This window comes from Scyliorhinus canicula, chromosome 13 (assembly GCF_902713615.1).
Source record: "Scyliorhinus canicula chromosome 13, sScyCan1.1, whole genome shotgun sequence".
NCBI lineage: Eukaryota > Metazoa > Chordata > Chondrichthyes > Carcharhiniformes > Scyliorhinidae > Scyliorhinus > Scyliorhinus canicula.
In genome coordinates, this window is record NC_052158.1 from 139,782,876 (window position 1) to 139,795,393 (window position 12,518).

Sequence of the window (12,518 nt, forward strand, 5' to 3'; positions counted from 1 at the left end):
AATAAGATCAATAAAGAGATATAGAATGTTCAATAACAAAGTAATAACACTCCATATCACTGCAATGTCATACTGAACGATTTCAGTGTGGTTTTGGCATTATTGTTCCAGCACTTGTTTGGTCTCATTTTGGGTGTTCCCATATCAGTTGTAGCATTGCCTGAACTCTGTGACAATTACCTCTCTATATCACTAATAATCTACGCCACGTAGTTTCACTTGCAATTTGCTGCACATTACAAATAAATGGTGGGTCCTGCATTGGAAACCCTTACCTTCTGAAGCATCTCATTTCCCTGCCGATTATCCATATTGTGTTTGTCAACCTCGCGCTTATACTCATACTCATACAGTCGATCTGTGATATTCAGCAGTAAGGTACCAGGAGTATTGGTCATAATCTCACAATTGTGAACAGTGCTGTTTTCAGGGTCAGGTGACGGAATGGCGTAACGGAGGATCAGTCCCATTAGGAGGCCTAGGCAGAGCGAAAAAAAACATAATTAATTGGTTTTCAACTTTTCGCCATCTTAAATTACCACTGAGAAACATACACAGTTAATCATAAATATATTTCCAGATCAGCAACTTATGGGTGCCAGCAACTTTAATGCATACAAATGCTCCATCAATTGTGCCTCATTGCTCGCCTAGGGGGGTCATAATATTTTTTGTGTTATTGTACTGCAGGGTTTTATTTGTTAAATTAATGGCACAGCTATTCTTTTTGGCATTTATTTGAATGCATGAACAAGGAAGTTGTGTGCGGATCCGGGATGAGCACCCTGCTATTTGGAACATGAGGAGGAAATGCACCACAGGAGTGATAACACTGACACCATAGGTATCTTTTATGCGGAAAAAAACTTTAATTTAAACACAAAATTACCCACATTAACAACATAGAAATTGCTTTACAGTTGAGGAGGACAAAGGTTTAATTTGGAACGGGAAAATAGAATATGTGAGCAAGCTTGCAGAAAACATAAACTGACTGCAAAAGCTTCTGTAGATATGTGAAGAGAAAAAGACGATTGAAGACAAATGTCGGTTTCGTACAGTTAGAATCAGGTGAATTCATAATGGGTATAAAAGACATGGCAGACCAGTTGAACAATTCCTTTGGCTCCGTCTTCATTAAGGAGGACACAAATAACCTTCCGGACGTACTAGGGGACAGAGGGTCTCACGTGAAGGAGGGGCGTAAGGAAATCATTAATAGTCGGGAAATTGTATTGGGGAAATTGATGGGATTAAAACCTGATTAATTCCCAAGGCCTGATGTTCTGCATCCCAGAGGAGTTAAGGAAAAAAAATACTAGGGGCTGGTTTAGCACAGGGCTAAATCACTGGCTTTGCAAGCAGACCAAGGCAGGCCAGTAGCACGGTTTAATTCCCGTACCAGCCTCCCCGAACAGGCGCCGGAATGTGGCAATTAGGGGCTTTTCACAGTAACTTCATTTGAAGCCTACTTCTGACAATAAGCCATTTTCATTTCATTTTTCATTCAGGAACTGGCCCTAGAAACAGTGGACGCATTGGTGATCACTTTCCAGCATTCAATAGACACTGGAAGAGTTCCAATGGATTATAATAATAATTGTTATTAGTATCAAAAGTAGGCTTACATTAACACTGCAATGAAGTTACTGTGAAAAGCCCCTAGTCGGGCAGCACGGTGGCCTAGTGGTTAGCACAACCGCCTCACGGCGCTGAGGTCCCAGGTTCGATCCCGGCTCTGGGTCACTGTCCGTGTGGAGTTTGCATATTCTCCCCGTGTCTGCGTGGGTTTCGCCCCCACAACCCAAAAATGTGCAGAGTAGGTGGATTGGCCACGCTAAATTGTCCCTTAATTGGAAAAAATAATTGGGTAATCTAAATTTATATTTTAAAAAAGCCCCTAGTTACCACACTCCGGCACCTGATCGGGTACACCGAGGGAGAATTCAGAATGTCCAATTCACCTAACAAGCACGTCTTTTGGGACTTGTAGGAGGAAACTGGAGCACCCGGAGGAAACCCACGCAGACACAGGGAGAACGTGCAGACTCCGCACGGACAGTGACCCAAGCCGGGAATCGAACCCGGGTCCCTGGCGCTGTGAAGCAACAGTGCTAACCACTGTGTTACCGTGCTGCCCATTGGAGGTTTCTAATATAATCCCACTTTTTAAATAAGGGAGAGAAAACGGGGAATTATAAACTGGTTAGCCCGACATCTGTGGTGGGGTAAATGCTGGAGTCAATTATTAAGGATGAAATAACTGAACATTTGGAAAGTGGAACAGGATTGGTTCATGTCAGCATGGATTCACTTAAAGGAAATCATGCTAGATAAATCTGGAATTTTTTGAGGGATGTGACCAGTAGAGTGGACAAGGGTGAACCAGTGGATGTTGTGTATTTGGATTTTCAAACAGCTTTTGACAAGGTCTCACACAAGAGATTAATTAGTGAGCAAAATTAAAGCTCATGGTATTGGGGGTAACATATTGAACTGATTGGCAGATAGGAAGCAGAAGTGGGAATACACAGATCCTTTTCAGAGTAGCAGGTGGTGACTAGTGGGCTACCACAGGATTCAGTGCAGGAATCCTAGCTGTTCACAATGTACGTTAATGCTTTGGACGAAGGAATTGGATGCAATATCTCCAAATTTGAAGACAACACTAAGCTGGGTGGTAGTGTGGGCTGTGAGGAGGATGCAGAGAGGCTGCAGGGTGACATGGACAGGCTGGCTGAGTGGGCAAATACTTGGCAAATGCAATATAATGTGGGTAAATGTGAGGTTATCCACTTTGTTGGCAAAAATAGAAAGGCAGATTATGAAATGAAATGAAAATCGCTTATTGAAAAAAAGTAGGCTTCGAATGAAGTTACTGTGAAAAGCCCCTAGTCGCCACATGCCGGCGCCTGTTCAGGGAGGCTGTTACGGTAATCGAACCGTGCTGCTGGCCTGCCTTGGTCTGCTTTCAAAGCCAGCGATTTAGCCCTGTGCTAAACAGCCCCTCTGAATGGTGGCAGTTTAGGAAAAGGGGAAGCGCAACGAGACCTGGGTGTCACGGTGGAACAGTCACTGAAGGTTGGCATGTAGGTACTGCAGGCGGTGAGGAAAGCTAATGGCATGCCCGCCTTCATAGAGAGGATTTGAGAATAAGAGTAAGGATGTCATGCCTCAGTTATACAGGGCCTTGGTGGGGCCACACCTTGAGTATTCTGGCCTGCAGTTTTGGTCTCCTAGTTTGAGGAAGAACATTCTTGCTATTGAGGGTGTCCAGCAATGGTTCACCAGACTAATTCCTGGGAAGGCAGGACTGACAGATGAAGAAACACTGTATCTACTGGATTTGTACTCACTGGAGTTTAGAAGAATGAGAGGGGATCTCATAGAAATATATAAAATCCTGATGGGGCTGGACAGGTTAGATGCTGGAAGAATGTTACTGATGTTGGGTTCATCCAGAACTAGGGGTCACAGCTAAGAATAAGAGGTATGCCATTCAGGACTAATGGAGAAGAATTTCTTCTCTCAAGAGAGTTGTGAACTTGTGGTATTCTCTACCACAGAAAGCTGTTGTCGCCAATTTGTTGGATATATTCAAGAGGGAGCTGGACGTGGTCCTTGCGGCTAAAGGGATCAAGGGGTATGGAGAGAAAGTGGGAATGGGATACTGAATTTGAAACCATGATCATATTGAATGGTAGTGTAGGCTCGACGGGCCGAATGGCCTACTCGTGCACCTATTTTTTATGTTTCTAACAGTTACAACAGTTCTTTTTTTTTAATGTATTTTATTACAAACATGTGGCTAAACAGGTTACAGCAATTTAAACATCCCGGGAAACATACTTCCCAACAATCAATGAAACAGTCTGTACAGATTTTCCCCCTTTTCCCCCCCACTCCCCAGCGATGAACAGCCCCTCAAACACAGTCACAAACATCCCCCACCTTTCCTCAAAACCCCCTGCTAAGCCCTTTAACTCATACTTTATCTTCTCTAATCGCAGGAAGTCATACAAGTCACCCAACCATGCTGCTACCCCCCGGTGGTGATGCCGACCGCCACTCCAGCAAAATTCGTCGCCATGCAATCAGAGAGGCGAAGGCCAAGACATCGGCCTTCCTTCTCTCCATGAGCTCCAGCTTCTCTGAAATCCCAAACATCGCCACCAAAGGGTCTGGGTCCACCACCTCCTCCACAATCCTGGCTAAGACCGTGAACACTCCTGTCCAGAATCTGTTACAACTGTTCTTAAGTAAAAAGAAAAACTTTTTAAAAAATGTATAAATTTAGAGTACCCAATTTTTTTTTCCCCAATAAAGGGACAATTTAGCGTGGCCAATTCACCTAACCTAACCTGCACATCTTTTTGGTGTGGGGGTAAGACCCACGCAGACACAGAGAGAATGTGCAAACTCCACACGGAGTGTGACCCAGATCCCGGGTGCTTGGCGCCATGAGGCATCAGTGCTAACCACTGCGCCACTGTGCTGCCCATTATGGAAAAACTTTAACTTGTCTTCTAAACCTACCTCTGTATTCCAATTAAGCAAACCAATATATAGTCCAAATACCACTCATGGATAAAGTTAACAACCAGATTTCTACTTGCTTTTCTCTGACCAAAACTGAACCACCTCTGTTCAGATTAAAATCCTGGGAAGAACTATCTTTTCAGACAGACCTCCCTCCTCCTTTTAATTATATCATCTGTAATCAAAGAAGCTATTCATCTGTCTCCTGCCACAAGGTGCCCCATGAACTGTTTGGCCAGGACCAAACGCAAATACCCCGAAGAAATGATCTACACCCCAGTTGTCCTTTAAACGTAAAAAATATTCCATTAGCAGAACGCTTCACCTGAAAAATCGATGAATACCACACTTTTATGACCCCTTAATCACAACTTTAGCAGGCATACTGTATGTCTGCATCTTAACTTTGGTTTTAATAACATTACTGCAAAGAAATCTATAAAATTTGACAATTTCCTACATTCATCACCGTTATAAAAGCTCGAAAGTCCATAAGTAGCTTGGTCAGTCCACTGGCAGGCTAATTGAGCTTTTCCTGCAGTCCATGTTTTGGGGGTGATGGGGCGGGGGCTGAGCACATGCAGCCGCAGTGCTTACATGTAAGGAGAAATAGCAATATGGTGGGCGAGTCTCTCCTTTCGTACTCTTTACTTCCCAACAACTGATTGCTACTGAAGGCTGTGGAGGCCAAATTATTGAGCGCCTTTAAGACAGAGATCGATAGGTTCTTGATTAATAAGGGGATCGGGGTTATGGGGAGAAGGCAGGAGGAATGGGGATGAGAAACATATCAGCCATGATTGGATGGCGGCGCAGACTTGATGGGCCGAGTGGCCTAATTCTGCTCCTATGTCATGGTCTTATGATTCCAAAGTGATATGGAGAGAAGTGTGGGAATAAATCATCTCAGTGGGAAAATGGGAAAAACTGAACAGTGGTTGAAAATTTTAAATAAATACACAAGTACTCATTTTAACAGAGAGCACTGAGCCGCACAGGTTTTATCCTATTTGTTGAGGACTCTGAAGGTTAGAACTTTGTCTCAGGTGGTGGCATAAACCTGGCAGCATCGGATTGGCTATCCATTATATACAGCACCGGATATTTAATTTCATTGACTGCAATGTAATTGAATAGCAATGCACAGTGTAAAACAGACAGCCTATCCAATATCACCCATTCTGCATCACAATCTGAGACAAATTGTTATCCCTGTATGTTTAGGTATTTTACATGTTATTATGAATCTTATTCTACACAGCTCTAATATTAAGCAAACGTAGAAGGACCCAAGGAACAAGGGAATAATTATACTTTGACAAGTCCACCCAAAGGCTCATATTTCCAATTTTAACCATTCCATTCTGAGCAGCAGCATGACTGTGCAATTTGAAATTGAGGTAAGAGAACAACAAAAACATTGAAATCACCCAAACAAAACGTCAGCCTGGGATATAAAAGAAACTTGCGTGCATAAGTAATTCTTACTGCATTATTCAGAATACATGGTGAAAGCTCAGACCATGAGAATGCAAAAAGCTATTCAAGCCCATGTCACTCATTATGGGATTTAGATTGAAGGACAGGACCTCCTCAGCTCATTTCTTTTACTTCCATCCTGATGCCAAGGTTCATATCACTCGATATCACTCTACACGGTACACGTGACAATAAATCAAACCCAAAATTCCCTATTTTAAAAAAAATAAATTTAGGGTACCCACTTTATTTTTTCCAATTAAGGGTCAATTTAGCCTGTTAATTGCATTCTTATTTGATGTTTTTAAGTTTCCATTGATCTTTGTTATGTTTGGGCAGTGCCCCTAACAGGAGCGACCCTTTTTTGCTTTGTCCCTCAGTTTGTTTCCTGTTTTGTTGGTGGACCACAAAAGAATGGCCAATCCCCCTAACCTGCACATCTTTGGGTTGTGGGGGTGAAACCCACGCAAACACGGGGAGAATGTGCAAGCTCCACACAGAGTGACCCAGTGCCAGGATCGAACCTGGGACCTCGGCGCCGTGAGGTAGCAGTGCTAACCCTGTCACTATTGTTTTATAACAGCCTTTAACATAGCTAAGTAAAATAATCTATCAACACTATCCCACAACTGGTACTGCCAAGAGTTGGGATATTTAATTTGAGTATTCACAAGGTAGGTTCAGATGAAGATGTCAACTGAGGCCATGTAATTACATTCTGAAGGCCATAATGGCCTGGATTTTGCTTTGGTAATTACGGTGAAAACTGCCAGCATTTGCCCTCATTAAGCCCTTGAAACCGACAGTAACTTTCGGAGGATGCAAATACACAGAATAATTCAGAAATCCAGAATTTGTAACCAGTGAGTCCAGGCTCAGACACAGGTGTATTGTAGAGGCCTCCACAAACAACAAACTTGACTGGTGAAAACTTGACTGGTGAAAATGTCCATTCCTGCATTGTTATTTGGACTGCAAAATCCCTGGAAATTGTTCCACCTCCTTGAATTAGGTGTAACTGGAATTTCAACAATGTACAAACTTCAGAATTACTGCTGAACTGCCCCCATTGGCCCTGGAAAAGGTAACTTTATATTTGTGAATTGTCGGGCAGCACGGTGGCACAGTGGGTCAGCCCTGCTGCCTCACGGCGCCGAGGTCCCAGGTTCGATCCCGGCTCTGGTTCACTGATGTGTGGAGTTTGCACATTCTCTCCATGTTTGCATGGGTTTTGCCCCCACAACCGAAGATGTGCAGGCTCGGTGGATTGGCCACGCTAAATTGCCCCTTAATTGGAAAAAATTAATTGGGTATTCTAAATTTTTTAAAAAGTTTGTGAATTGTCGAATTTCTCCATGATAATTCACATTTTAAAATTCTTTTGAAAGTTTATCTGTTTTTAAGATTCTATCTTAATACACTCATACATTTATTTCGCTATGGGAACATTTACATTAGAAGTGAAATTTTAAGTTTTTTTAACTTCCTGGTTTGCTACGTGGGAATACTTTGAGTTGCTTGGCCACCGTCTACCAGCTTGGTATCACTGCTGTTGCATGCCAAGCCATCCCCTGGACTTGGCGCCAGATTTTAACTGTTGGCAGGAAAGATAAATTTCCCACCACAGAGATCACAAGTCTTTGTGGGCAGCTTTCTTAGAGGTCAGAGGTGAACACCGCTGATTGGCTGCTGACTGCATGATCTGGGCCAAGGGCGGTATGGTAGCACAGTGGTTAGTACTGTTGCTTCACAGCGCCAGGATCCCGGGTTCGATTCCTGCTTGGGTCACTCTCTTGTGCGGAGTCTGCATGTTCTACCTGTGTCTGCGTGGGTTTCATCTGGATGCTCCGGTTTCCACCTGCAAGTCCCGAAAAAGGTGCTTGTTAAAATGAATTGGACATTCTGAATTCTCCCTCTGTGTACCTGAACAGGCGCCGGAGGCGACTAGGGGATTTTCACAGTAACTTCATTGCAGTGTTAATGTAAGCCTACTTGTTACAATAATAACAATTATTATTTTTTTTAAATCTCAAACTATACAGACTCCTGCCAAATAACCCACCCCACTAGCTTCAGGTCTGTGACTCACATTCCTCGAAGCATGGTCTCTTGTGAAATTGAGGGTTTCTGCCCCAGGTACGACACATCTCGATTTATTTACGACTTTTTGCCAACTCCACAACTTGTTAAATCTTTTGGATTTACGCATATCCAAACAACCAACCAGACTATCACTTCACCAAAAACCACCTGAACAGTCACAGTAGCCTCCCCAGAGCACGTTCACTCTACTTGCTCCCCCAACTCAAGGAGGCCAATTTCCCACCAACTCTGTGTCCCCCCCACCCCCACAAAACTTACGAACACATACTCACAAAGACACTTTATACAGAGGTAATTTAAACGTCCATTCCTCTATCCCCCCACCCCCACGAGGTTAGAAACAAATTGTTTGGTAGGACAGAACTTGTGTTGCTGGAAAGAGTCGATTTTGTTTTAAGTTTGTTTTCTTGCACTCTTCATTGGCCAGAATGTCAAATATGAAGGGAACAACATTAGTCCCTTTATATTTGGTATTCTAGTGAATTGACCTGGCTTTGACCACAAAAAAGTATCTTTTTTTTCTCCACAGGTAAAGATCCTCTTGTGTGATTTTTGTCCCCAGGTTTTAAGTGATGTTGTCCTTCCTTATGGAGACAGGCCGTGGGGCAGGCAAGGCAAGCAAGTGCTAGGTTGTCCTTTCAGTACAGCGGTGAGCACCCAAGGCTCCTCACGTGAACCCCTGTCCCAACAGGGAAATGATAGGAATGTTATTCCTCGCTGGCAGTTGGCACTGCAAAGCAGCTGGGCAGGTGCCGAGATTCGTCCCAGAGAAGGCCCCCGGTGCATTGACGGGGTCGCAGTGAGCCACCGGGTTTTGCATCCAGCAGCGAATGCGAAGAGCTCGCCGGCCAGGAGGAAAGCGGGCCAAAGGGCTGGGCGATTTGCGACTCCTGTCAAAGTTGGGGCCATGTGCCTGCGCGTGCTTTTTGTTCTGTGGTGCAGCTTATAATGAATGTTAATAATGCATAATATAATGTTACTGGCAGTTCCCCAGTCCAGTCTCCCAACATTGCTGCCCACACCTTTCCTGATCCCATCCTGTGGAATGTGAAAACTTTTAGTGACCATCTCTTTATATTTAAAAAAGAGCTCAAAACTTTTGTTTTAAACTCTCCACCGCGAGCCCGTGTCGATGACAGCACTGTCTGTGTGGGGTGCCACGTCTCTTTGTGCAGAGAGCTGGTTGCATTGGGTCCCAGTCGGTCGTTGGAAAGCAACTGGAAAGGCTGTGAGAGAGTGAGGGAGTGATGTTTGTTTGAAGGAGACACCTGAGCACTCCGTCAGTGAAGGAGCAGCACACAGCCCACTCCTTCCTGTCCTTTCATCTCCTGAAGCCCAGAAAAGACGCCGGATGGTTCTTTTGTTTTTGTTGCGCAAAAGCTGCAAGTGTCAAAGTGCCCCTTGTTTGTGTGAGGGAGGGAGTGGAGGCAATCCAAGGGCTCGGACGCGTTTGCCGCTTGTTTTCGCTCCCTTTCTGCCCCAGGCGTGAACTTGGAATCCCGACTGGCTAATGTTTAACCGAGGAATTTATACTTTGCACTCACCATAAAACATAGCCCCGCCGGTCTCGTGCAGAAAGCGGAATCTCCGGTGCTTGAACAGCCAAATTGTCAGCAGGGTGAGGATCAGTAAAAAGTTAAATATCAGCAGCTGCGTCGACTCGCGCCGGTGACTTTCCGCGGCGTCCCGGCCCGGCGCCGTCTTGGCCCCAACTCGGCTGGACATGCTGGCTCGGTGCGAGCGCCCAGATGCCCGGCAGCCCCGCTCCCGTTAGATACACTGCCAGCTGTCAGGCGCTGGCTGGGGCTCGGCAGCTGCGCCGCCCGCTGGGACTTGTAGTCCGCGCTCTCACCTCGCACCGGCCAACCGCGCGCCGCCAGGACTACATCCCCCAGGTCACCCCGCGCAGCCCCACCTCTCTCTCTCACACACGCAGAGCCACCTCTCCAACTTGAGCAAGAATCAATTGCTGCTCCTTCTCTTGGAGCTCGCCCCACCTTCTTTCCTTAATAAAGAGCTTATTTTATTCGCCAAGGAAAAGAAAATAATATCAGACCATGTGCTGAAATATAAGCCTTGTTTCCAACAGCACAACGCTCATCACATCTCTGCCCCTCTTTATTTTCGAGACATATATTGGACTGGAAACGTTAGCTCTGTTTTTCTCTCTCCACAGTTGCTGCCAGACCTGCTGAGTTTCTCTGTATTAGTACACATCTTTTCTCATCAATGACAGAAAATGTCATTGTGGTCTGCAGTCTCCAAACCACAATTCTGTGAAACCTCTATTTGGCTTTGAGTGATATATATATATAAAAGAGTGCACATTATCTCCCTGTGCTGACATACTCCACTTTCCTGAACGCAAAGGCATAACTTGGCAGGAGCCAAGTTGAAGGGACGCCTCCCCAGCCAACCACATCCCCATCATCCTTCTCTAGCTTCTCATCTGTCTCCTTCATCTCGCGCGCAAGAGAGTCACTTCCTCCTCCCTCGAACTTAGCACCACCAAACTGTTCACCACATAACTTCCTTACCTAGCTCCTGTGTTAGTTAATATTGCCAACTTTTCTCTCTCTTTAGACATTATTGCCCGCCCCTTCAAAACTGCCATCATCATCCCATTCCTTCAAAAAAAAGCCCCTCAACCCCTCAACAGTTGTATCAAACTGCTATAAAGTCTAAAAGAAACTAAACTGGACGGATCACCAAGCATTGACCTAGGCGCACAAAATGACAACGGCAAACACAGCACAGTTGACCCCGCAAAGTCCTCCTTACTAACATCTGTTGGCTTGTGCCAAAATTGGGAGAGCTGTCCCACAGACTAGTCAAGCAACTGTCTGACAGAGTTGTTCTGGAAAATACAGAAAAGGTGTCATTTGAAACATTGAAGTCTGGCAATATCTGGTCTGAGAGGGTACAGGGAAAGAATAAACATTTTAAATAAGACACTTTCCCTGCCCTTGGCGCCTGTCTGTCTCCCGCCCCAGCGCTCAGGTTTTAACAGAAGAGGAAAGTACCCAAGCCACAACAGACATATTTGAGAATAGATTGAATAAATTATTGGAAGAAAAGGAGACCATTTTACATAGAACTGCTGCACCAAATTTGAGAGCTGTTGAAAAACTGCAAAATGTGTGGGATAAGTTTCAAGAGTCAGTGTATGCATTTGAATCAAGCAGAAAGAAAGCTAGGATAAGCAGACAGGATTTTGAATATGTCAAAAGAAGAAGATATGGTTTGTTTAACCAGTGCTTTGAGCATATCTCAGTGAAAATTGATCAGATCTACAAGATGATCTGTCAAAATACCAGCGCTCAGGCCCTCCCCCCACCATGCCCCTTTAAGCCCCGTAGCCCATCCCCTATCGGAGGTCCCGATCTTTCCCGCCAAAAAAGTATCAAGTGCGGGCTCCTCCTTCCCCCCACCCACGAGGCAGCAGCAACGAGGAGAGCAGAACGCGAGGGAGCAGCAGCTGGAGAGGTCAGAACGGAGCACAGAGGAAGGAGGACAGAAAACAGAGAACCAGCATCAGGAGAGAAGAGGAGGAGAGAGAGAGAGAGAAAGAACTCGGTCATGGGAAAGGCAAGGCAAGCAGCCGAGTGTAAACTGTAATAGATCTAAAGAAGGCTAGGATTTAAAGTTAAAATGTTAAGGTGGGTCTGAAGGTCCCTACAACCAACCAGACAGCATCCAGAATCACTAATCTTTTTACCTTTCTGTAAAGAAAGTGTTTGCAACTTAAAAAAAAGTATAATAATAAAATAACTTAACCTGAAAAAGTGGTTATTAGCTTACTTCACTTCCTTAATAACGCAGGACCCAGGACATCGATGCTATTAAGGGGTAAGTAGGTAAAATTCTTCGGTGAAGGTATGGGTTATACCGGGGGATAACTTGAAAAGATAGTTAGACCTGAATAGCACCCACCGAAGCCTGCATCGGAGTCAGGGAGTGAGAATCCCTGTTCACCATTTAGAATATTGGCCCTTTTTGGTATAGGGGGAATTCTAAGAAGAGTGGTGAATTTGCAAAAACAGAGTCATACTCACAGAATCATACCTTATTGACAATACTCAGACACCGCGATCACTATCCCTGGGTATATCGTGTCCCACTATAGGAAAGACCCATCGGAGGTCGTATACAGTAAGTGAAGGACAGAGGGGGCGGGAGTTAGGGATGGGGTAGGGGGAGTTGTCCTGGGAGTCCTCAACAATAACAATGGACCCTATGAAGTCCCATGGCATCAGGTCAAACATGGTCAAGGAAACCTGCTGTTTACTGTTGTATGATGTTGCAGACTCCTCAGTAAGTCTCAATGAAGTAATTGTAGTTTTAAGTAGGTTTACTGTGTTCTAATTAACTAAAATAACTATATGCAAATATACAGT

General features: G+C 44.7%; 1 protein-coding gene across 2 annotated transcripts in view; it reads right to left on the reverse strand.

Annotated features, from left to right (window-relative positions):
- LOC119975725 (sodium/hydrogen exchanger 9-like) overlaps positions 1-9,916 on the reverse strand; it is a 455,770-nt gene extending 445,854 nt beyond the window's left edge. The window contains exons 1-2 of one of the 2 annotated variants that reach the window (XM_038815548.1): positions 9,666-9,912; positions 276-478 (exon numbers count right to left, since the gene is read on the reverse strand). In XM_038815548.1, the coding sequence (XP_038671476.1) occupies positions 276-478; positions 9,666-9,846 (384 nt within the window). In that variant the 5' untranslated portion in view covers positions 9,847-9,912. Of the gene's footprint in view, positions 1-275; positions 479-9,665 lie in introns of both variants that reach the window. The other variant, XM_038815549.1, reaches the window with a different exon arrangement.
- Positions 9,917-12,518: the final 2,602 nt, after the last annotated feature.